Genomic DNA, 27116 nt, shown 5'->3' with positions numbered 1-27116 from the left:
CTTCTCGCCATCGACACCGGCAACTGTGCAATCCTGCTCCTTCTCGACCTCAGCGCAGCGTTCGATACAGTGGACCACACCATCCTTATTGACCGTCTCCGGTATGCGGTTGGCATTGATGGCACTGCCCTGAGCTGGTTCGCTTCGTACCTCAAAGATAGGAGTTTCGCCATCAACATAGGCAGTTATTCCTCTGCTCCAGCTAGCCTCTCCTGCGGAGTTCCACAAGGCTCCATCCTAGGCCCCATTCTCTTCTCTCTATACATGCTCCCCCTTGGCCAAATCATTCAAAGACACGGCATTTCTTTCCACTGCTATGCCGATGACACTCAGCTTTACCTCCCCCTGAAACCCAACAACCAGTCAAATTTAAACAGCCTCTTACACTGCCTTGAGGACATAAAATGTTGGATGGCACAGAACTTCCTCCAATTAAATGAGAGCAAGTCTGAGGTCATCCTATTCGGCCCCCCCTCCCGACTCCATCAAATCGATAACAGGCAGTCTTGGAAGTCTATCCTGCCTAGTCAAACCGCATGTCAAAAACCTCGGCATGATATTTGACTCTGCATTAAAATTTGATAAGCAAGTCAACGCTGTGGTAAAAGCCAGCTTCTTCCAACTTCGAACCATAGCTAAAATCAAACCTTTCCTCCAATTCGACGACACAGAAAAAATCATTCACGCTTTCATTTCCTCCCGCCTAGACTACTGCAACTCCCTATACACTGGGATCAGCCAATCTTCCCTGTCCCGCCTGCAACTGGTCCAAAACGCCGCAGCGAGATTCCTGACGGGTACCCGTAAAAGGGACCACATCACCCCGATTCTGGCCTCTCTCCACTGGCTTCCTGTACGGTACAGAATCAACTTCAAGCTCCTCCTATTCACGTATAAAGCCCTAAATGGACATTCCCCCCCCTACATCAAAAATCTTCTAACCCCCCTCTCTAACTCCAGGTCCCTCAGGTCGGCCGACTTGGGGCTACTCACTATCCCGCGGTCTAGGCTTAAGCTCAGGGGTGACCGCGCTTTTGCGGTTGCAGCTCCTAGACTGTGGAACAGCATCCCTCTCCCCATCAGAACTGCCCCCTCCATCGACTCCTTTAAGTCCAGGCTCAAAACCTATTTCTACTCCCTAGCGTTTGAGGCTCATTGAGGAGGTGCTGTGAACTGTTTGCGTGCTACTGTATGTTTCATTTTTTTCCTTAGTACCTAATCAGATGTACAACACTTTGGTCAACATGGGTTGTTTTTAAATGTGCTATACAAATAAAATTGACTTGACTTGACTTGACATTGAATGGTGGTGCTGGCCTGAAGGGCCGAATGGCCTACTCCTGCACCTATTGTCTATTGTTGTGTGCTATCCGATAGCTCCTCCAATTAATTTCTTAAGACCTCATAACTCAGAAAGGCGTCTCTGCTTTTCCTTCTTCTGGTAGGTTAAAAGGGTTTCATTAATACATCGTTGGGCACACTTGAAATTTATCTTTGGTTGTGTCCCACACTCCTTATAAATATTAGGAACTGGTGTAAGCCACACAGTTAGGGCATGGCTGAACTGGACATAAATTAATTTATCTGCCTTTGCACTAGATTTTTTGGTGCTGATCATTTTCAACATTTTCTTTTTATGTGAGATTTCCAGCAACTGTAGAATATAAAACAAATATTAATAATGTCACTTTGTCTTTCTTCCAGCATCCACAGCTTTTGGAGATGACAACATTTCAAATTGCCACTACCCTTTGTGGAAATGGGTATATTTTTGTTTCTGAATTAACTAGTTCTGTTTACAGGTTGATCTCGGCCTTAGTTATGTATGCCAACCCTCCACCCCTTGCAAAATTGATTCTCAACAGCTACCATACAGAATCCCTATACCATTTTAAATGCGTTACGAGACCAGCACTCAAAGGTTGTGAAATTCTTGAATTTTAGAACAAAAAAACCTATTGACAGGTGCAAACAACATTAGTTCAGCACATAAGTTTTCATGATTTGTCAACAGTACATTAGTGCAGGCACACAATATTTGGTGTCAATATTGATTTGAATGGCCACTTTCCAAATGTGTTAAATATTGTGCCTAACTATCATATTGTAAAACCAAGGGACCGGCAATTAAAGAACCATAAAAAATTGCTAATCATTTTAAAGGTTTTTAAATTATTTAAAAAGCTTTTATAATTTCTCTGATACGTCCAGTATAGAATAATCATAAAACGATTTAAAACGTTTAATGTAAAGAATAGAATTATTGTCAGAGTAAAGGATTTCAAATATTCTACCGGCGGAGAAAAATACGTAGTACTGACAATACACCTCACTTAAATGTAACAACAATATTCTCCTACTTCAGTCAAATTACGTACCTGCTTAGGAACCAAATGATGCTCGGATTTTAAAATAAAAGAAAAAATGACGAGTGAGGCCCAGCTCTAACTAAATCCCCGAACTCGCGTAATCCCATGAACGGAGAAGTTCTGCGGCATCGCCATCCGCGTACAATCCACTCCTCCCCTCCTGGCGAACCTATCAAATTGAAGTTTAACTAAATGTTCTCAGAGTGTTTGCAGTGAAGGGGCGGAATTGAAAGTATATGTGCATTTCTGTTTCGAGATCTTTTCCCTTATGTGTGAGTTCATCTGACAAGATTAAAACTCTTCCCCTCGAGACACCGTCGCAACCGCCACATGGGATTGTGGGCCGGGCCGGGCCGGCGTCTCCATGGCAACTGCCTCGCAAGGAACCAGGTTCCCGGAGCAGGCGCGCACACAACGCTGACTGGTGACGCCGAAAATAGACACAACATGCTGGAATAACTCAGCGGGACAGGCAGCATCTCTGAAGAGAAGGAATGAGTGATGTTTGGAATCGAGACCCTTCTTGGTGACAAATGATCTGCGGACTATTGGGGCGAAGCTGCCGGTTGATTGACGCGCTCAATCCGTCAGCTATTGCGCGGCGTGGGCCGGAACTCGCATCCGGCGCATGCGTGATTGAGATGAGTTGAAGGCGCGAACTGATGTTGCCCGATTTATATTTGAAGTCAAACAAAATTGGAGAACTGTGAGTAAAATATATATTTTAAATCTTAATTAATTGGATGCAATTTTTTTGCCTCACAGTTCATTATCCGTGGTTTAAGAATTGCTCAATTTGACTTGCTGACTAGGTAATGAGAATTGAATTAGATCGAATGTAAAACTATGAGATACATGGATAGGTGTCTCGCAGGATGGGAATGCCAAAGACTGTAGGGCATAGCTTTAAGGTGAGAGGGGCAAAGTTTAAAGGAGATGTCCGGGGCAAGTTTTCTTTACACAGAAAGGGATGGGTGCCTGCAACACGCTGCCAGGGATGGTGGTGAAGGCAGATACGATAGTGGTGTTTGCTTTTAGATAGGCACGTGGATGGAATAAGAGTTCGAATGAAAATAATTTAGAAGCTGCAATTTTTACAGTTAAATAACTTGTATATTTGTTTAAAAACCTTCTGCTTTCCAAAATGTATTTATTTTTTATAGAAGTAGCTTACACCCCAGAGGTATGAACATTGACAACTCTAACTTCAAGTAGCTCTTGCTTTCCCTCTCTCTCCATCCCCTTCCCAGTTCTCCCACCAGTCGTACTGTCTCCGACTACATTTTATCTCTGTACCACCCACTCCCCGGTCTCATCAGTCTGAAGAAGGGTCTCGACCCCAAATGTCACCCGATCCTTCTCTCCAGAGATGCTGCCTGTCCCGCTGAGTTACTACAGCATTTTGTGTCTACCTAGAATGTTGTTTCATAATCATTATTAATGTGAATCTTGATTGTTGGTATTTAGATAAAGATTTACGACTTGAATTATAAATGAATCTAAGTTTATTTTACCTAGAGATGCAAGAGAGTGCAAATCTTGGAACTTTGAGCATAAAAACTGCTTCTCAGTGGATCAGGCAGAAATGTGAAGAGAAATGGACGTGGCATTTCGGGTCGGGACCCTTCTTCAGTCTGAAACATCGTCTAACCATTTCCCTCCACAGATGCTCCCTGATCTGCTGAGTTCCTCCCACTGTTTGTTTTTAGCTTAAGTTTTTCATTTGCAAAAATTGGTTGACAGACAGAAAGCAAAGAGTGGGGATAAATGGGTCCCTTTCGGAATGGCAGGCAGTGACCAGTGGGGTACCGCAAGGTTCGGTGCTGGGACCCCAGCTATTTACGATATACATTAATGACTTAGATGAAGGGATTAAAAGTACCATTAGTAAATTTGCAGATGATACTAAGCTGGGGGGTAGTGTGAATTGTGAGGAAGATGCAATAAGGCTGCAGGGTGACTTGGACAGGTTGTGTGTGTGGGCGGATACATGGCAGATGCAGTTTAATGTAGATAAGTGTGAGGTTATTCACTTTGGAAGTAAGAATAGAAAGGCAGATTATTATCTGAATGGTATCAAGTTAGGAAGAGGGGATGTTCAACGAGATCTGGGTGTCCTAGTGCATCAGTCACTGAAAGGAAGCATGCAGGGTACAGCAGGCAGAGAAGAAAGCCAATGGAATGTTGGCCTTCATAACAAGAGGAGTTGAGTATAGGAGCAAAGAGGTCCTTCTACAGTTGTACCGGGCCCTGGTGAGACCGCACCTGGAGTACTGTGTGCAGTTTTGGTCGCCAAATTTGAGGAAGGATATTCTTGCTATTGAGGGCGTGCAGCGTAGGTTCACTAGGTTAATTCCCGGAATGGCGGGACTGTCGTATGTTGAAAGGCTGGAGCAATTAGGCTTGTATACACTGGAATTTAGAAGGATGAGGGGGGATCTTATTGAAACATATAAGATAATTAGGGGATTGGACACATTAGAGGCAGGAAACATGTTCCCAATGTTGGGGGAGTCCAGAAAAAGGGGCCACAGTTTAAGAATAAGGGGTAGGCCATTTAGAATGGAGATGAGGAAGAACTTTTTTAGTCAGAGAGTGGTGAAGGTGTGGAATTCTCTGCCTCAGAAGGCAGTGGAGACCAGTTTGTTGGATGCTTTCAAGAGAGAGCTGGATAGAGCTCTTAAGGATAGCGGAGTGAGGGGGTATGGGGAGAAGGCAGGAATGGGGTTCTGATTGAGAGTGATCAGCCATGACCGCATTGAATGGCGGTGCTGGCTCCTGAATGGCCTACTCCTGCACCTATTGTCTATTGTTGTGGAGAAGCATTTCCTGGTCTTTACAGACATGGTGGTGTAGTGGTTCATACTGTTGCCTTACAACTCCAGAGACCCCGGGTTAATTCTGGCTTCAGGTGTGTCTTTGAGGAGTTTGCATATTCTCCCTGTGACCATGCTCGGTGCTCCGGTTACCTCTCACATCCCAAAGTTGTATAGGCACACTCATTGGCTACTGCAAATTATCTGTTAGTGTGAGTAAGTGGCAAAAAGAATCAAGAGAGAGTTAATAGTGCAGTGCGCCAGAGGGAAGGTGAGTAGATTGCTCTGCTGGAAGCCAGATGGGCCCAATGGGCTGATCGACCCTGACTCGGCAGTAAATTGATGTTTGCTCATTTGAACCTTAGGCCACTGTGATGTCCTATTTATTTATATAAATTAATAACAGCATAGCTTCAACAGTAAAACACAAATATTCTCCCTTTTACCATCTAGTATCATGTAACTTTCAAACTCGAGCGTAGCACAATGGCGCAGCTTGTAGAGCCACTGTCTTACAGCACGAGAGACCTGGGCTCACGTTTTCTCTGTGACTGCGTGGGTTTCTTTGGGTGCTCTGATTTCCTACCACATGCCAAAAACATTCAAGTTAACTGGCTGCTCTAAATTGTCCCTTGTGTGTAGGTGAGTGGTAGAATCTGGTGGGGGAGGAGGGGGGAGGGGGAGGGGGGGGGGAGAATTGATGGCGGTAGTGTGTAGTAGTGAGTAGATTTTAAAAATATTAAATATGCCCTTTTCTCTACGTAATTTTTACATTTATTTTGCAGATTGAAACACAAAATTGTATTTTCTCAATGTGTATTGGGATTATTTAATTAAAATGGCATCATCACCATCAGAATATACCATTGGTGGAGTGAAAATTCTTTTTCCATGCAAGGCGTATCCATCTCAGCTTGCCATGATGAATTCAGTAAGTTTCACATATTTGAGAAATAAACACACCATTTTGAATGGTGACCAGTGTCGTGAATTTTAATGGGTAGACAGAGGATTGATTGGTGGTGTTCCTGGAGGAGCAGGATGTCTCCAGGAAAACACAACTTTCCATGTTGTTGATTCTATTTAAACACATTTGTGTGGCTGAATTGAAAATTAAATAGCTGGGCCAACCAGCTTCAGAGTATAGTTTAATATCAACTGAACTGCCTGAATACTAATTGTTTAATATCAACTGGGTGGTCTGAATGCTAGTGAAATCTGAGGAACAATTCCCAATGAGAGCTACATTCAGAGCTTCCATTAGAGCAGTTGTAGTTAGTCAAGAAGCAGAAAGCCATTATATAAATATACAGCATTACTGCTTGGATAAACCATATTCTTAAATTCCAGTCAAGTCAATTTTATTTGTATAGCACATTTAAAAACAACCCACGTTGACCAAAGTGCTGTACATCAGTTCAGGTACTAAGAAACGAACATACAATGGCACACAAACATAACAGCACATACATAAACAGTTCACAGCGCCCCCTCAGAGGGCCTCAAACGCTAGGGAGGAGAAATAGGTTTTGTGCCTGGACTTAAAGGAGTTGATGGAGGGGGCAGTAATACCCCAATGCATAATTCATGGCTCAAGCCATAATTTTATGAATCTTAATGTTTCCAAAGTTTAATAAATTTAGATAAATTGCACGTAGGTCTGCATTTTATCTATCTATCTGTCCGTCCGCCCGCCCGCCCATCCATCCATCCATCTCTCGTATGGTGTGTGTATATATGTTTATAATAATAATAATAATAATAATAATGCATTTTATTTATATAGCGCTTTTCATATACTCAAAGACGCTTTACAGAGATTTAGAGAACATAGGGAAATGAATAAATAGATAAATAAGTAAATAAGTAAACGAACAGAGAAAGGAGACAGAAGGTGAGGTGACCTTCAGTGGTTGAAGGCAGTTTATATAGATGTTCACGAACTACAGCCAAAACGGTACACGATAGCGCAACAATTTTAGCACCACCTTAATCACCATTGTCTTGTGTTGCAAATAGTTCTTTTATTTTAATTTTTTTCACTTTTTAAACATTAAAAATCTCCTTTTTAAACTTAAAAAATACCCTTTCCGCCTGCCGTCCCCATCAGCCGTGTACGACGACACAATTGAAACCCAACGGGTGTTTGACTTTACAATGGGACCACAAAGTGTCCGCGCCTGCGCAGTTGGGGCCCGTTGATCTGATACTTACGTAAGATGGCCGCCGGATTCGCACATGCACAGTTGGGCGAGCGTTGCTGCTCAGAGGGCGGCGGGACCCGCTTGAATGACTGGAGTGGCGGCCAATGGGGGGGGGGGGGGTGATGAGAGCTCTTCTGTTGCTGGCCGTGGTTAGTGGCTCCCTCTCCCCTTTCCTCTCCCCCGGCCCAGGGGGAGTTTTAAGGGGGGGATGAAGGGGGAGAGGCGGGGGCATAAGGGGGGTTGACGGAGAGGGGGGATGGAGTGGGGGGGAAGGGGGAGGATGGAGTGGATGGGTGGGGGAGGGGAGGGTGCTAGACCAATGCAGGAGAGGTTTGGGAGGCTGAGGGGGGATGGAGTGGGTGAGGGAGGGGGGTGAGGTGAGGGGTGGATAAGGGGGATGAGGAGGGATCGAGTGGGTGAGTGGGGAGGGGAGGGGGGGATAAGGGGGGATGGAGTGGGGGAGGAGAGGCTTGGGGCCAATGAGGGGGAGGGGGCTGCTGAGCCCACGAGCTGCTGCTAACTTTAATAGACGCACTCTCCCGTGCCTGACGGGCCAGACGTGCCTCGTGCCTGACCTTCCTCCCTTGGTGCAGCGCGGTGGCAGTGGGTCCAACAAGATGGCCATCGCCGCCGTGCTGCAGGAGAGGCTTTGCGTCCATGGCTCGCTCAAGCTGCAGCGCTGGCGGCATGGTGCCAAGGTGAGTGTCTCCCTCTCCCCTTCCCTGTCCGCCCACGGCCCCGGGGGACACTCCCTGCCTGGCAACGAGCTTCATCAGTTGGAAAGGTTTTCCAAGCCTGCAGGATCATCAGTTGGGGGAGGGTTGCCCCAGGAGAGGCCTGCAGGAGATTTGGACCCAACGGGTGCACCTCAGTCTATCTTTTATTAAGAACGTAATATGCTGAAGGATTTTTGCATTTATTGGAGAACAGCAACATTCCAAAATGTGATTAATTCCAATGTAATTTATATGTTTGATCTTGATTACATGACTAGTTGAATTAATATAGAGATGCACATTGGTCCAATTTGTTTTTGTTCAGATCGTTCGTGGTTTGAACTGCCAACAACACTGTCTGTTAGAAAGCCCCACCGGAAGTGGAAAGAGTCTTGCGTTGCTTTGCTCTGCATTGGCCTGGCAGCAATCTCAATATGGTACAACTTGCTAATTATATGCCGCAATGAAGAATTAATAACACAACTTTTGTTCATTTCACTGTGGAAATTAACAGTCATTCTGAAGTAAAAAATGATAATGTTATGTGTCAGTAAGTCCAAGGAAACCTGGATGTCTAGTGATATCAATTGTTGACTTTAACAAAAAAAACCATAGCAAATGGCAGATCTACAGAACTGAAAACAGGGGAGGCCCATTGTGAAAATGGAAAATATAGGTGGTACTTAGAAATTAGGAGGGCAAAAAGGATACATGAAACATCACAAGTGGACCAAATTATTGAAAATCCCAAAGTGCTTTGTACGTTTATTGAAGATAACCAGGGAACGAGTAGGGTCCATTTGAGACCAAAGGAGAAATCAATGCATGACTAGGAGATGTAGGTGAGATCTTATATTAATACTATTTTCACTAAGGAGAAGGATGTTATAGTTGAGGAATTTAAAAAAGAGAATGGGAAATTCTGGAACAATTACCATTTCAAAAAGGAGGAGGTATTTGACTGGGTTTAACGGGAGATAAATACTCAAGACTTGATGAGGTATATCTCGGGTTAGTATGGAAGGCGAGAGAAGAGATTACTGGGGCACCAACGGAAAATTTTGAAGTGCCAGATGATTGGCGGACACTGTGCTTTTTTCCTAAAAAGGCCAGGATTAATCTGCACCTGTAAAGGTAAGGATCAATTAAAGATTGTACGACTTTGTCTGACTAATATGATTAAATTTATAGAAGCGGTAACAAAGTGTATTGATGAGGTCCTTGTCGTCGATGTTTTCTACATGTCCTTTGACAAGGTCACGCATAAAACATTGATTAAAGGCAAGTTGTCAAATTTGATTCAAAATTGGTTTGCTAATCGGAAACTGGGTGACGGTGGATGTTTCATTTTGTGATTGGAAGCTAGTGGTATACTGCAGGGATCTGTACCGGAGCCCTTACTGCTTGTTCTATGCAGTAATGATTCAGATGTTAATGTAAGAAGTATAATTAGAAAGTTCACAGATAAAACTACTGAGAAGGGTGATCTTGGACTACAGAATAATATTGATTTGGTAAGATGGAATATTGTCCTGAAAAGTGTGAGATGATATGTTTTGGGTAGGCCAGGCTAGGATATACACAAAGAATGATAAGGCTCTAGCAAGAAGCAGAAGGACCTTGACCTATAACCTATGGATACCTGAAGGTGGATAAGAAGGCATATGAGGCGCTTGACTTCATTAGATGGCATGTAGAATATGAAACAGGACGTTGCTGTAAAACTCTACACATTGCTGAGGCAACAAATGTAGTACTACGTGCTCTTCTACATTGTACGAAGGATGTGTTTGCACTGGAGAGGATGCAGAGGAGATTCACCAGAATGTAGCCTGTATTGGAGTGTTCATGTTATCAGGCAAGCCTGGATAGGCTATTTTTAATTTTTACTTTGTTGAGACTGAGATGCCTGAAGGAGGTATAGAAGATTGAGGGCGTAAATAAAGTAGACAGTAAGAGATATTTCTCCAGCAGAAACCAGAGGGTATTTCTTTAAGGTGAGGGTTAAAGAGGATCCGATTAAATCATTTTTTACCCAGAGACTGGCTTTAACACTGGCTTTGATGTATAACACACTGTCTAAATGGGTAATGGAGGCAGAGATTTTCAAAATATTTGAGCACTTCAATTGGCAAGATGTAGAAGGTTATGGACTAAATACTGGTAAATGGGATTAATCATGTACATGGTGGATGGCATGGACATTATGGGCTGCATAAAATGTGAAACATTTAGAATTGACATAATTTTGAAGTTCTTGGTTATGGCTAAGCATGTACTTGGACTGTAAGGTGTACACCAATGTAAAGGACGCCTACAGAGCTCTCCCCTGCCCACCCCTGGGACAATCCGATCACCTCTCACTGTTTCTACTGCCCGCATACAAACCCCTCATCCGCAAGACCAAACCCACAATAAAGACGGTCAAAATATGGCCCGAGGATGCCACCCTACAACTCCAGGACTGCTTTGATCGCACCGACTGGGACCTGTTTGCACAACAGGCCACCTACGGTTCAGAGGTAGACTTGGAGGAATACGCATCCACTGTGCTCTCCTACATCAACTGCTGTGTGGAGAATGTCACGGAGGACAAGGAGATAAAGATGTTCCCAAACCGGAAACCCTGGATGAACAAGGAGGTACAGAACCTGCTGAGGGCACGCAACAATGCCTTTAAATCTGGTGACACTTCAGCATACAGTGTTGCCAGATCACACCTGAACAAAGGTATTAAAAGGGCCAAAGACACCCATAGGCAACGGGTGGAAGACCACTTCAACACCACGGACACCAGAAGCATGTGGCAGGGTGTCAGGGACATCACTGGCTACAAGAGCAGCCCTGCCTGCCCCCTCAGCGATATGGCACTGACCAACGAGCTTTGAAACTGGCAAAACCACCTTGAGTGGAAGAACCCCAGCCGAGGCAGAGGGACAGGTCTTGCAACTGAGCACACAGGAGGTACAACGCGCTCTGCAAAGGGTCAACCCACGCAAGGCTGCAGGACCGGATGGAGTTCAAGGAAGGGTACTGAAGGACTGTGCTGAACAGTTGGCTGAGGTATTCACCAGGATCTTTAACCTGTCATTATCTCTAGCTACGGTCCCCAAGTGCCTGAAGTCGGCTATCATAGTTCCGGTGCCGAAAAAAGCAAAGATCTCCAACCTGAACGACTACCGCCCGGTTGCCCTAACGCCAATAGTCATGAAGTGCTTTGAGAGGCTGGTCCTCTCACACATCAAATCCAGCATCCCTGACTCACTGGACCCACATCAATTTGCATACAGGGCAAATAGATCCACAGAGGACGCCATCTCTCTGGCCCTTCACACTGGCCTGACTCACCTAGAGAGACAGGGCACGTACGTGAGGATGCTATTCATAGACTATAGCTCCGCCTTCAACACGGTCATCCCCACCAAGCTCATCACCAAACTCCACCAGCTAGGCCTCAGCTCGTCGTTATGTGACTGGATCCTGGACTTCCTGCTGGAACGACCGCAGGCAGTGAGAATGGGCCCGCACCTGTCCTCCACTATCACCCTGAGTACCGGCACACCACAGGGCTGTGTTCTGAGCCCCATGCTCTACTCCCTCTTCACACACGACTGTGTTCCTGCATTCGACACCAACACCATTGTCAAGTTTGCAGACGACACAACGGTGATCGGGCTTATCACCAACGGGGATGAAACAAACTATAGAGCGGAGGTGCAGAACCTGGCGGACTGGTGCTCGGATAACAACCTGTCCCTAAATACCACCAAGACCAAGGAGCTGATCATCAACTTCCGTAGGTCACATAACGGGGAATATGCCCCGATCTCTATCAACGGGGACAGTGTGGAGAGAGTGTCCAGCTTCAAGTTTCTGGGCACTCACATTTCGGAGGACCTAACATGGTCCAATAACACTGCTGCGCTGGTCAAGAAGGCACAACAAAGACTGTTCTACTTAAGAACACTGAAAAAGTCTGGTCTACCCCAACAGCTGCTGACGACCTTCTACCGCTGCACCATAGAGAGCATCCTAACTAATGGCATCCCTGCACGGAGGCAGAAAGGAAAGCTCTACAGCGGGTAGTCCATAGAGCTCAGAGGGCCATCGGAACACAGCTACCAGACTTGGAGGGAATCTACAACACACGATGCCTCAGAAAAGCCACCAGCATCCACAAAGACTTCACACCCCTGCAACAGTCTGTTCGAACTCCTTCCATCGGGCAGACGATACAAGGCCTTCTACGCCCGCACCTCCAGACTCAGGAACAGCTTCATCCCCAGGGCCATAGCTGCTATGAACCGGTCCTGCTGAGCCGGATGGTCACAACGCATAGATCAACTTGCACTTTACCCTGTCTAAAACTGTTACATTTGTTTCGTTGGGTTGCTGTTGTTTAAATTACTTAAATTATTGCATCGTATGGGAGGCGCATTCCCAATCTCGTTGTACCCCTGGGTACAATGACAATAAAAATATATTGTATTGTATTGTATTGTATTGTAAGTTTAAATAGAAGGTGATGCCACAATATTTTGCTATCCATTTAATTTTACAAATCAGGTACTTAGCCATAACCAAGTACTTTTAAGATTATATTAATTGTGTATATTATATATTCAGCATAAAAAACAAAACATTGTCAGTACAACAGTTCCCTTGCCACAATGTAATTGAGCGTAGAAACCGGCTCTTCTCTCCCCCTCCCCTCCCCCCATGTCCATTCCAGTTATCCATGTAAAAAAAAAAGACAGTGCGGAAGTAATTCTGTGGAGCTAATAGATGGGCGACGTTTTGTGGCTGGACGCTTCTTCACATTAATTGCAGTAGGGGGGAGAAAACTGGAAACTAGGTGGGACTGGCCAAAGCCTGGCTAGTAGGGATGGATACATATGAAGGTATTTGATTGGCAGATGGGTGGAGTAAGTGACAAAGGTTCGAGGTGAAGGGAGACAAAAGGATGTCGGATAAGGAGAGCAGAGGAATGAAATGGAAAGCTCGAGGGAGATATACTGGTGGAAAAGGACGGGAGAGGGAATGAGCGTGGGACAAGAGGCAAGATAGCGACGATCTATTTTATTAGGATTATAGTGGAGAAAATATTAATAACTAAAGTTACCATGTCATTAAATTAGCTTGTCTAAAGCAATTCAAGACCTAGCTGACTAAATTTGAGAAAATATTGAGAAAATTGATAAGTACGAAACCAAAAGATGTTACCAAAAGAGGCACATTAACTTTTCACGGTCAAATGTTTAATTTATTTAATGGTAATTATTAAAACCTCCTTTGCGATCAAAAGACTAGTTGACTAGCATACAGGAATTAGTCCATACAAAAATTAAAAGAATTAATGCAGATCCTGACAACATGCAAACGATAACAGATTTGAGACAAAAGTAAGAACAAAACAAAAAGGGTTTGAAAAGAATCTTACAAGTGATATCAAAATGACAGAGTTTCACAATTATTAGGAAAATGGTGGTAGGTCGGTGTAACAGGAGTTCTTCAAACTGATAACAAAGTTGCAATCCTGTAATTGTAAAAATATACTGCAGTCGATTATTTTGTTTCACTGTAACATTTTATTTTCTGTATTGCACTGTGACATCTCTAGTATTGAGTAAATAAAGGTTGTTCAGATGATCACTGTTGATCCTGTATCAATGAGTGATTTGTTTTGCAGGGAAAGCTGGAGATGGAAATTCCTTCAATGATTGTAAGAAACAAGAACATTTGCCTGCATGCAACTGTGCCTGTCATGGATCAGAAATGTCTTTTGCTCCGACGGCAGCAAGAGGACAGGCCAGTCCAGCTGTTGTAGAAACAGGAATAACTTCAAATTTAAATCAAGGTACTGGCTAGAGCTGTCTTCTATAATTTATTTATGATGCATACTCATTAATAGTTTTTCTGGCTTTGTATCTGAGGAAGGACTAACGTATGATTCTTCAGCCATTTTATTCACATCTTCAGCTTCATTTTGCGTGGAGTACCCTGTCCCAGCAATTAGTGATAAAATTAAAGAGTTTTCAAAGAGTGCTCGAGTAAATGAGAGGTGAGGGAATTATGGTGTTGGAACGACAATGCCCTTGAGACAATAGAAAACAAGGATGAGAATTCAAAAATTTGGGGTATTAAATGGTTGAAGACTAATAAAAGAGCTGGGAACCAGGAAACTGCAGGCTCTTCCACTAGGGTCAAGGAAAAAATGCAGGTATTTCATGAGGTGTTGTTTTCTGTTTGCTATCAAAACCTTTGTGATGTAGCTAGTAAACAAATACATTAAAAATGTTGAACATGTGAAGTCTGAAGAGTTTAAAAGATTGTGACAGTGGAAGGAAGTGTTACTGAAGGGAATCAAAGGATATCATCATTTTTTAGACTGGAAACTTCACCCAGATTATCACGTTTTTGCTGACTCCTAGTAGAGCAACCCCATCAGCCCTATTATACCATCCTATCCCCAGAGCCTGAAAGTTATTTTTCTTTCAGTCAATTCCCTTCCTGAAGGCACTGACTGCTTCTATTCCTATTGCTCACATTTGCCCAGATTAAACTCCATCTGCCATTTCTCAGCCCATATCTGTAACTGAATCATATCCTGCTTATTGGGTAAATAAAAGTTGCCCACTAGGTCACCATTGTTCTGTTTACATCTTTTTATAATGTGTCCACACATCTGTTCCTTTAATGGCTCTTTGGGAGGCTTGTAGTATAATCCCATATCAATGATTGGACCTTTCTTATTTTTGATTTCTACCCATATTTCCTCAGTGGATAATCCCTTCAGTATATCCCCTCTGAGTGCAGTTGTGACATTCTTCCTGATTGGTAAAGCAACTCCTTCACCTCTTACTTCCCTCTCTAACCTAAAGTCTGTGAATTTCATATTCTAATTACTGAGTAAAAAAAGTTATTCGGTGCATTTCCCTCGTGGTTTTCATCCAAAGTTTTAAATCTATGCCTTGCAATGGGAAGAGTGCCATATCTTTATCTAAGCCATTCATGATCTAATACACTGCCATCATATCTACATTCAACGTTTTTTTTGTCCAAGGAAAACAAGCCCAGCTTTTACACTCTTTCCATCCTGCATCTATTTTCTATGTTTCTATGTTCACACTTGTTCTATGAATTACCTTAACCCCAGCGGGAAGCTTGTTGAGATGAGGTGAAATATTTCTCGGGAGAGTATGACGTTACAAAGAGAGTTGTGCAAAAGGATAGCGAGGGATAAAATTGGTCCATTAGAGAGTCAGAGTGGACAGCTATGTGCTGAGCCGGAAGAAATGGGGGAGATATTAAACAATTAATTTTCTTCGGTATTCACCGAGGAGAAGGATATTGAATTATGTGAGGTAAGCGAAACAAGTAGAGTAGTGATGGAAATTATGAAGATTAAAGAAGAGGAGGTACGGACACTTTTGAAAAATATAAAAGTGGATAAGTCTCCAGGTCCTGATAGGATATTCCCTAGGACATTGAGGGAAGTTAGTGCAGAAATAGCAGGGGCTATGACGGAAATATTTCAAACGTCATTAGAAACGGGGATGGTGCCGGAAGATTGGCGCATTGCGCATGTTGTGCCTTTGTTTAAAAAAGGTTCTAAAAGTAAACCTAGCAATTATAGACCTGTTAATTTGACGTCTGGTGGGAAAATTAATGGAAAAGATACTTAGGGACAATATATATAATTATTTGGATAAACAAGGCCTGATTAGAAACAGTCAACATGGATTTGTGCCTGGAAGGTCATGTTTGACTAATCTTCTTGAATTTTTTTTGAAGAGGTTACCAGGGAAATTGATAAGGGCAAGGCTGTGGATGTTGTCTATATGGACTTCAGTAAGGCATTTGACAAGGTTCCACATGGAAGGTTGATTAAGAAGGTTAAATCGTTGGGTATTAATAGTGAGGTTGCAAGATGGATTCAACAATGGCTGAATGGGAGATACCAGAGGGTAATGGTTGACAATTGTATGTCAGGTTGGAGGCCAGTGTCTAGTGGAGTACCCCAAGGATCTGTGTTGGGTCCACTGTTGTTTGTCATTTACATTAATGATCTGGATGATGGTGTGGCAAATTGGATTAGTAAATATGCAGATGATACTAAGATAGGTGGTGTAGTTAATAATGAAGTAGAGTTTCAAAGTCTACAGAGAGACTTGGGCCTTTTGGAAGGGTGGGCTGAAAGATGGCAGATGGAGTTTAATGCTGATAAGTGTGAGGTGCTGCATTTTGGTAGGACAAATCAAAATAGGACGTACAGGGTAAATGGTAGGAATTGAGGAATGCAGTGGAACAGAGGGATCTGGGAATAACTGTGCATTGTTCCCTGAAGGTGGAATCTCATGTGGATAGGGTGGTGAAGAAGGCGTTTGGTAAGTTTGCCTTTATAAATCAGAGCATCGAGTATAGAAGTTGGGATGTAATGTTAAAATTGTACAGGGCATTGGTGAGGCCGAATCTGGAGTATGGTGTGCAGTTCTGGTCGCCAAATTATAGGAAGGATGTCGACAAAATGGAGAGGGTACAGAGGAGATTTACTAGAATGTTGCCTGGGTTTCAGCACTTAAGCTACAGAGAGAGGTTGAACAGGTTGAGTCTTTATTCTTTGGAGCGTAGAAGGTTGAGGGGAGACTTGATAGAGGTTTTAAAATTTTTGAGAGGGACGGACAGAGTTGACGTGGGTAGGCTTTTCCCTTTGAGAGTGGGGAAGATTCCAACAAGGGGACATAGCTTCAGAATTGAGGGACAAAAGTTTAGGGGTAACATGAGGGGTAACTTCTTTACTCAGAGGGTGGTGGCTGTATGGAATGGGCTTCCGGTGGAAGTGGTGGAGGCAGGCTCGATTTTATTATTTAAGAGTAAATTGGATAGGTATATGGATAAGAGGGGATTAGAGGGTTATGGTCTGAGTGCAGGTAGATGAGTAGGTCAGGGAGAGTGGTCGGCGTGGACTGGTAGGGCCGAACGGGCCTGTTTCCGTGCTGTAGTTGTTATATGGTTATATGGTTAATACTGCATTTCACAACCTGTGTCTGTATTGGCTTCGTGGTGCAAGACAGTGGATGTCTTTGGGAATTATAATTTAATTACCTAACAGTGGTGTAAATACTTTGTACAGAGCAATCAGCGAAATTAAATAGTTGGCCAATAATTGTGCACATTCTTTCAAATATTCTGGATTAGGTATTAGAGAGCTACAGAGTTAAATAGCATTGGAGGAATTAAATAATAAGTTCATAAGACACAGGAGCAGAATTAGGCCATTCAGCCCATCAAGTCTGTTCTGCCTTTCGATCGTGGCTGATCTGTTTTTCCTTCTCGACCCCATTCTCCTGCCTTCTCCCAGTAACCTTTGACACCCTTACTAATCAATCTCCGCTTTAAAAATACCCAATGACTTGGCTTTCATCGACGTCTCTAGCAATGAATTCCACAGATTCACCACTTTCTGGCTGAAGACATTTCTCCTTGTGTCCATTCTAAAGATACGTCCTTTTGTCCTTTGGTTCTAGACTCTCCCACTAGTGAAAACATCCTCTCCACATCCACTCTATTTAGGCCTTTCATTATTGGCCAGGTTTCAATGAGATCCCCCTTCATCCTTCTAAACTCCAGCGAGTAGATGCCCAGAGCCATCAAAACGCTCCTCATGAAGTAACCCAATCATCCCCAGGATTATTCTCGTAAACCTCTTTTGCACCCTCTCCAACTTCTTCAGATAACTTCTTTGCACCCACAACAACTTCTTTGCACCCTCCTTCTTCAGATAAGAAGTAGGAGGGTGCTTCTCCATATACATAAATGAGAAACAGAGGATATTTAGGAGAGGGTTGGACCACTCAAAGAAGGGGTAAGGCTTTGCTATATGTCATGTCAAGGAAGGAAGTAAATAACAGAGTTGTGGAATAAATATGTTGTTACCAACAATAATTAATTGTAGAGCCACACAACAAAAAACTTTTAGGCCAACTATAAAACAAAGAAGGGAACTGACCGGATGGAATCATTGAAGTAAATATTCATTCATTCATTCATTCATTCATTTTATTTTATTTCGAACATGTTAAAAGACATCAATTAAAAAACAAAATAAACAAAAAAACAGAAGAAATACAAGGAATTTCATCCATTACTTAACATGTGCGAAAAGGAGTAGGAAGAAGTGTGAACTTATTTAATCCTACCCCCATTCCCTAATCAATATTTATCAAGTATCAGATATTAATACAAAAATACTCATACACCCTTATATGTTCATATAGATATACTTATTTAAATAATGATGTGTTATTATATGTAGACCCCTGGTGACTGTTAATCCCCCTCCTCACTGTACCTAGAAAAAATCATGTGTTTATATTTGTTTTTAAACTGGATGATGTTTGAACATTGTTTTAATTCCGCATTCATTCTGTTCCATAGCTTTACTCCACTGATTGATATAGAAAATCTTTTCATTGTTGTTCGAGTATTGCGAATCTTGAAATTTAATGTTCCCCTTAAATTATACCCCCCCTCTCTTTCATAAAACATTTCCTGTAAGTTACTTGGTAGCAAATTGTTTCTCACTTTGTACATGAATTGAGCTGTTTGATATTCCACAATGTCATAAAATTTGATTATTTTAGACTTTATAAATAATGAGTTGGTGTGTTCACAAAAACCGACATTATGAATTATTCTAATGGCTCTTTTTTGCAGTATGAATAGTGGTTGTAGTGAACTTATATATGTACTTCCCCACACCTCTATACAGTAACTTAAATATGGTGAAACTAGTGAACAGAACAGAATGCGAAGTGATTTGTTATCTAAGAAATGTTTTGCTTTGGCCAGAACTGAAATGCTTCTAGATACTTTACTGTGGATATGTTTAATGTGAGATTTCCAGCAAATTTTTTCATCTATTATCACCCCAAGGAATTTAGTTTCATTTACTCTTTCTATGTTAACACCCTCTATCTGTACCTGTGCTTGATTGTTTATTTTACTGTTCCCAAATATCATAATTTTTGTTTTGCTCAAGTTTAGTGATAATTTGTTAATGTCAAACCATTTTTTAATTTTGCAAAATTCTGAGGTGATACTGTCCAAAAGTTGCTGTAAATTTTCACCAGAACCAAGAATGTTAGTGTCATCAGCAAATAGGATGAATTTCAATATTTTTGATAATTTACATATATCATTGATGTAGATGATGAAGAGTTTAGGACCCAACACTGACCCCTGGGGGACTCCACACACAATGTCCAAACATCCAGACTGATATTCTCCCATCTTCACGAATTGTTTCCTGTTCTTTAAATAACTTCTAACCCACTCTAAAGCCAACCCCCTAATCCCATATAGTTCCAATTTATTGATTAATATTTCATGATTTATTGTATCGAATGCTTTTTTTAGATCAATGAATACCCCAACAGCATATTTCTTTTTATCTATAGAATTTGTGATTTGTTCAATGAGTTCAGTTAAAGCTAGTGATGTTGACCGGTTACTTCTGAATCCATATTGACTATTAGAGAGTAAATTGTGCTTATCTATGAAATTGTCTAATCTGCTGACGAAAAGTTTTTCCAGAATTTTAGAGAACTGTGGGAGAAGAGAAACAGGTCTGTAATTTGTGAAGTGGTGTTTATCCCCAGTTTTATACAGCGGAATAACTTTAGCTATTTTCATATTATTGGGAAATTGACCGGTTTGTAATGATAAGTTAAAAATGTGTGTTAGTGGTTTAGAAATCCCATCAATTACCTTTTTTACTATTTTCATATCTGTCTCATTATAATCAGTGGATGTTTTATTCTTGCATTTATTAACAATATCTACAATCTCCATTTCTTCTACCGGTTTAAGAAACATTGTACTTGGATTCGTTTCTATAAGATTATCATTAGATGTCACCGGATCTGGGATTTTTTCTGCTAAATTAGGTCCAACACTTACAAAAAAATTATTAAATTTATTAACCACGTCATCCATGTTATTTATTGTCTTATCATTTTCTATAAAATACTGCGGGTAATTAATCTGTTTAGAGTTATTTCTAATTATGCTGTTTAATATATTCCATATACCCTTAATGTTGTGTTTATTGTTTTCTAATAGTTTATTATAATATTCTTTCTTACAATTTCTCATGATATTAGTTAACTTGTTTTTATATTTCTTATATTTATTTTCTGCTTCTATAGTTCTATGTTTAATGAATTCTCTGTATAGTGTGTTTTTCTTTTTGCAGGCATTTAGCAATCCTTTTGACATCCAATGATTATCTTTATACTTTATTTCTCTACAATATTGTTTCATTGGACAATTTTTATCATATAGTATTTGAAATATTCTTAAAAATTCATCATAAGCTTTATCAATATAATTTTCTTTATATATTAATTCCCAGTTTTGTGCAAGTAAATCATTTTTAAGTGCAACCATGGACTCTTCTGTCCTAACCCTTCGGTATTCTTGTTTATTGTCCTGCTTATTTTTTCCGTAGTTGCTGTTATAAACCGTAAAAACTGGAAGGTGGTCACTGATGTCATTTACTAATAATCCTCCTACTGTATTGTTATCTATATCATTAGTAAATATATTATCAATTAATGTAGCACAATGGGAAGTAATCCGACTGGGTCTGGTGATTTTGGGATATAGGCTGATACTGTACAATGTATTGATAAATTCCTCAGTCATTTTATGATTATTCGGATTTAGCAAATCAATATTGAAGTCGCCGCAGATAAACATAACTTTATGATTTGTTTTTGTAAAATGTTCCTCCATCCAGTCTTTAAATGTGTCTATATTAGACCCTGATGTTCTATATATACAACTTACAATTACATTTTTTTTCTTTCCCATACATATTTCTATTGTAACACATTCAAGTACATTATCTACCACAGTTGAGATTTCTTCCACCACCTTATAATTATAATTCATGTCTACATAAAGAGCTACACCACCACCATTTTTGTTTTTTCTGTTCATACAAATTAGTTCATATCCTTCAAGTTCAAAATCCATGCCCCTTACACTGTTGATCCAAGTTTCTGATATTGCAATTATGTTAAAAAGCTGTGTAAATTGATTTAAATAATCCTTGATGTCATGGAAATTAGCATACAGGCTTCTACTGTTGAAGTGGATTATTGAAATATTGTTTTCGGTTTTGAATGTGCTATTGTACTGTTCATCAGTATAATAGTGACAGTCGTTGTTAATGTTCAAGAAAAAATTGTTTTCTGGATCAATGTCATTTTCGATATCCTGTGGCTTATGATTAGTGTATAGATGAGTAGTTAACTCCAGATCATCCAGTTCAGCAATCCGTGTTAGCATGTGATTAGCTTCAGGATATGGGTGAGTTGTGTTTGTAGTCATATGCGAGTTTTGTGGTTCAGCATACCTGTTGTGGATTAGATGTCTCATGGTAGTTTTGGTGTGCTGGTACGTGGATGAATAATCAGTTTGTCATGGCGTAGAAAAGCGATATCCCCCCTCCCTCTGGCAGCTCTCAGCTCCGGCATCAGTTCTTTCCTCCTTCGTCTGACAGCGTCCGTGAAGTCCTCGTTAATGTATATTTTAGATCCTTTGAGAGACTTGGTGCGTTGTAGTATGGTTTCTCTGTCCTTATACCTTAGGAGTTTCACCATTATGGACCTCGGTCGGTCACCACCGGGTTTCCCTGCCCGGTACGCCCGTTCAACCTCCACCTCTCGCTGGAGCTGGATATTTTATCAGTGTGATGGATAGATAGATAAATAAATAATTTGGCCAGAAGGTTGTTAGCTAAATATTACTACGGTAACACGAAATTACCTTGTTAAAATTCATGGAGCCTTGGTGTACCACTATTTCACCATAAACTAGTGGCATTGAATAATTATGAATAAAAAATAAAAAGGGATGTGAGCTAGCGAAAAATGTGTGCAATTGCAAAAGCATAATTTAAGACCTAACAGAATGAAAGTACAACTTACTTAAAATAACACACTTGCAGATTTATTTAGGAAATAAATAACGTTCATCCTATGGTGACATCTGGTGGTGAACTACTAACACAACAAGCAGATAAACCTATTATGTTATAATTGACGATAGACACAAAATGCTGGAGTAACTCAGCGAAACAGATAGTATTTCTTTAGAAAAGGAATGGGTGATGTTTCGGTTCGAGACCCTTCTCCAGACTGAAGAAGGGACTTGAACTGAAACGTCACCCATTCCTTCTCTCCAGAGATGCTGCCTGTCCCACTGAGTTTCTCCAGCATTTTTTATATATCTTCAGTTTAAACCAGCATCTGCAATTCCTTCTTACATGATGTTAGAAAATTGGTGCTTATAATGTTGATAAGCTGTGATATATGTAATTAATTTCTGAGCATAGGAAGTGTGCACTATCTGCAAGGCATTAACATTGGCCAAGGAAAAACTTATCAACTTTTCACCACTTTCACTTGTCTATGGTGCCACCTTTTTTAATGCAATTTGTAAACATACATGTTCTGTTTCTTAGTTGAGCACCAAGCTTGCCTATTGTGGGTCTTGTCTTCCCAAGTCATCAAGTCAAACCCAGGAAATTGTGACAGCCAATGTCTTTTTCCACCTGTTCATTTTACAGGACTATCTTTAGGCAGCCAATTGTTGTATGACAAGGTTGATCTGGGTTAGTTGACTGTTAATCGCCATATATTCGAACTTGGCCTGGTTACTAATTGTAATACTTCATTGTCGACATCTTCAATGATGGTTAAATTACATTTTGTTGTGTAGGTCTGGAAATTGCAGGAAGCTAAGTTTCTTGATGAAGTGTCAAGAAAGGGGAGCACATTTATAACAATGAGGAGACCAGGAGGTTCAACGTCTTAGTAAACTTGGAACAAAAAACATCTGCTTGAAATCTAAAACAATAACAGAAAATGCTAGAAATATTTGGCAGTATCAGTAGAAGGAGTAGACCTGATGGCTTAGGTCCAAGACCCTTCATCAAGAATAAACCTTTCTCATGAAGGGTCTTTGACCTGAAATGTCAACTGTTTTTCTCTTCCTAATGATGCTTCTTGACCTGTTAGTTTTTTCAGTTCTGCAAACTTGGCATTTTACAGACGTGATCAGCCCAAACCAAACCCACTCCATTTTGTGTGTAGGTAACTAAAAGCTAAAGTAACTGACTTTTAAGTGTGGAATTGTAGGATTGTTTATATGCATCATAATTATGTTTGTTTTTATTTTCCAGATGCTGCATGTAGTTCAAGGAATACATTAGCTTCCAAACTGCAGACTATGATGAAAGCAGCTTTAAATAAAAGTGATGATGATTTTCAATCAGAAAAAAAGCGGCTACGTACGCCTTCAAATGATCCAAAGGTATTACCATTTTTTTTCATACTGTTATTTGTATGAGTTAACAAGTCACTTGATTTCTCCTAATTAGATTGATATAATGGTTCCATTCTGACATTTATTGCCTCGGGTAATACAGCAGAATACTCGGAGGAGATGATAATCAGAAAATAATTCCCTTTTGTGGATATTTAGCAGGATGTAGAGTTAGAAATAAGAATGGGTGTTGGAGTTAAAAAGCTTGTGTCAACTTGATATATTATTCTGGTCAGAATAAGTTGTTTAAGAAAGCCAGTCAATGGGTTGAAGATAAAATAAACTTTCAAGTTAAAATATTAATGAAACAGACACAAGTTCATACATTTTATAGTCTCTTATATTGGATAGACAAGAGACTGCACATGCTGGAATCTTGAATAAAAAAAATAAACTAGCTCCAGAAGGGTCCTAACACACACTGTCCATCTCCCTCCACAGATGCTACCTGACCACTGTGTTCTTCCAGCGTTTTATTTTTCAGTCTCTTGTATTGCAACCTATACAGCCAAACACCTTTGCCAATTAAACTAATAAGTAAGGAAAGAGCAATGACATGACAGGCTTTTAGATATCATTGGATTTTAACTGAAAGATGAAATTGTCCCCTAACAGTTTTGCAAGAAAGTCTCAAATAAATGTGCTACAATGTGATTCCAACAAACTTCTATTATGCAGGAAGTCCCAGCTAGCTTCCCTGGAGTATTTTTTATTAAACAATTGATACCAAACCACTTAAGTACATATTAGGGTAGGTGACTGAAAGATTAATAGAAAAGTTTTTAAATTGTGTCTTAGGAGGAGGAAAGAGAGGGTTTGGGGAGGGAATTCCAGAAAGTAGATATTTGTGATGGATTGATTGATTTTTAGGGATTTTCAAGAATGCAGGATTAGAAAAGCGCAGAGACCTTGGAAGGCTTTGGGGCTGGAGGAGATTGGAGATAAGAAAAGGTGGAAGGATTTGAAAACAAGGATGAGAATTTTAAAAGGAAGCCTTGCTTACCCGGGATCCAGTGTAGGTCCGCAGAAACATGGTTAAAAAGAGATTGGAATGTGATGGCAGTTGAGACATGGAATTTCAGATGGCTTGCAGGATGTAGAGTTTGAAAGGCTTGGATGAGGGCTTCAACATCAATTAAGCTGAGGTTGCATTGGGGATAACTAAACCATTTGATTGCACAGCAAGAACAAAACCTATTTCTACTTGTCAGATTCTATATATTTTTTAATTTAATGCTCTTGGAAAAATCTTATTGTTCACTGTTTTCAATTAGCTTTCAGGTTGCTCATTTCTAAATTATTTAATCTTCTGATAAATTGGAAACAAAATGACCAAAAAATAAGAATCTTGGAGATTTAATCATTAGTTTACATTTCAGTGTTAAACAAATATTGTTCTTAGAAATAAATTACAAAAAATATTTCCAGCAATTAACCTCCTGTTTTGGTAAAATGAAGTACGTAGAAGATGGTACGAGAGGATCCCATTTTTCCTTGATGTTACTTTGCAGGTTCGAAAGCGGAGGTGCTTTGAGAAAGGAGTGTGTTATATTGATGAAGATAATACTACTTTGGAGGAAGGGAATGCTGGATCATGCGAAACAAATTTGAATTCTGTGGCCCAACATGTTCCACATTCTCCAGAGGTAATTTTTGTCAACGTTTTCTATTGTTCTAAATATCAGAAAATTAATTAGTGGTGAAATGCTCAATTTTAGAATAGTCTCATAAGCAGATTATAATTTCTTTATTAATTTATTTTTTGGGTTGTGGGCTTAATGACAAAACCAGCATATCATATCTAGAACAAAAATCTGGAGGTAATGGAAATTTGAAGAACTCTGGAAACATTTATTAAGTTGAGCAGCATCAGTGGAGAGAGAAATAATGATCTTTAACACATTCTCTTTGTTCCTTCTGTCTATCGCATGCTTGTTTTCTCATGTTTCCGATTCGGTTTTCTTTTTCCACACAAGCTGCTTGACTTAAAGAGTGCTTCTAGTATATCCTGTTTTATTTTGCTCGCTACTTTTCACCAATCCTTGGTTGTCCTTAAGAAGGTGGTGGTGAGCCACAGTGGTCCAATCTGGTGAAAATAATCCCACAGTGATATTGGACTGATTTTCAGGATTTAGAGCATATGTCAATGAAATGACAGGGATACAAAGAATTGCAGATTTTGGTTATACCAAAAAAATAAAGTTCTGGATTAAGTTTGGAGTTGACATTTTACCAGTCGGGGTAATATTAATATGATTTATCTAAATGTTATATTTTAAATGAAAATTAAATATTTCATATTAAAATTATATAATTTGGTTGCTTGGCAGTGAAGTTTACCACAGAGGGAGGTTAGATTCAGGATTAGGCCATTAAGCCCTTTTGAAATCTATGCCTTGAAATCTTGGCTGACATGATTTAACTGGTTTATTAGCCAACCATAGATGCCTGACCAGCTTAAGACAGAGTGACATTCCTTGACACTTTTGTTTAAGAATTGATACAAAACTACAAATTGGGCCAAATGCAGGCAAATGGGACTAGTCAAGAATGGACAAGATGGGCTGAAGTGCTGGTTTCCATGCTGTGTAGCTCTATGACTCTGACTCTGAAAGGGAGAACAATGACACACCTACAAAAGCCCCCTGATACCCCTCTGATCTTAGATTCTGATGCCGACATCATCACCATCCTTCGAGATAAAAAGCATCCGGTTCAGATGTCTTACCTGGCCGAGTACTAAAGACTACTTTGAGCCAACTGGCTGGAGTATTCAAGGTCTTCAACCTCTCACTTCTGCGGTCTGATGTCCCCACCCTAGAAGAGCACAGTAACCTGCTTTAATGATCACTGTCTGGAAGCACTTGCATCCACCATAATGAAATGTTTCAAGAGGTTGGTTAGAGCATAAGTCAACTTCTCCCTCAGAAATGACTTGGAACTGCTTGAGTTTGCTTATCAGAGTAGGACAATGCCAGATGCTACTTCAATGGTTCTCCACTCTGCCTTGGAGCGTCTGGCCAACTGGAACACATAGGTCAAACTACTGTTCATTGAATACTGCTTGATATTCAACACTATCATTCCCACCAAACGCTTCCAGCACTTTGTGTTGTGATCAAGATTCCAGCATCTATATTTTCTTATGTTTGACTGGTTGAAGGCAAGCTTGCCGTCAACCTTCTTTACCACCTGTGGTACCACTTTAATCTGTATCCCTGTTTCTCTGTTCCACTACACTCCCCTAGACTCTGCCATTTGCATTGTAAGTCCTGCCCTGTTTTGTTTTACCAAAATGACACCTCTCTCATTTCTCTAAATTAAACTCCACCTGTTATTCCTTGGCTGGTTGATCAAGATCCCATTGTCAACTTCGATAATAATCTTTGATGACCTCCTTCACTGTCCATTATACCAACAGTTTTAGTGTCATCCACAAACTTACAAACCATGCCATCTACATTTACATCAAAGTTGTTAATATAACTAACAAGCAACAGTGGACTGTTAATATATAACTAACAAACACCACCAATCACTGCGGCACACCACCAATCACATTGATAGACACAAAATGCTGGAGTAACTCAGCGGGACAGGCAGCATCTCTGGATA

The 27116-nt window shown here is 40.7% G+C and overlaps 2 protein-coding genes across 3 annotated transcripts in view; one reads left to right on the top strand and one right to left on the bottom strand.

Moving 5' to 3' along the window:
- The window catches only part of ints2 (integrator complex subunit 2), a 64141-nt gene extending 61426 nt beyond the window's left edge, over positions 1-2715 (bottom strand). For both annotated transcript variants that reach the window (XM_078422238.1, XM_078422239.1), the window contains exon 1: positions 2379-2715. The gene's annotated coding sequence lies outside the window, so the exon portion shown is untranslated. The remainder of the gene's footprint in view (positions 1-2378) is intronic.
- A 173-nt stretch (positions 2716-2888) lies between these two features.
- brip1 (BRCA1 interacting helicase 1) overlaps positions 2889-27116 on the top strand; it is a 182955-nt gene continuing 158727 nt past the window's right edge. The window contains exons 1-6 of the mRNA XM_078422433.1: positions 2889-3075; positions 5971-6116; positions 8431-8542; positions 13795-13962; positions 23359-23489; positions 25013-25147. Coding sequence (XP_078278559.1) covers positions 6024-6116; positions 8431-8542; positions 13795-13962; positions 23359-23489; positions 25013-25147 — 639 coding nt within the window. The 5' untranslated portion in view covers positions 2889-3075; positions 5971-6023. The remainder of the gene's footprint in view (positions 3076-5970; positions 6117-8430; positions 8543-13794; positions 13963-23358; positions 23490-25012; positions 25148-27116) is intronic.

Source organism: Rhinoraja longicauda, chromosome 26, assembly GCF_053455715.1.
Source record: "Rhinoraja longicauda isolate Sanriku21f chromosome 26, sRhiLon1.1, whole genome shotgun sequence".
NCBI lineage: Eukaryota > Metazoa > Chordata > Chondrichthyes > Rajiformes > Arhynchobatidae > Rhinoraja > Rhinoraja longicauda.
The sequence above is the reverse complement of the archived record's forward strand: the minus strand, read 5'-3'. Positions and strand labels throughout refer to the sequence as shown.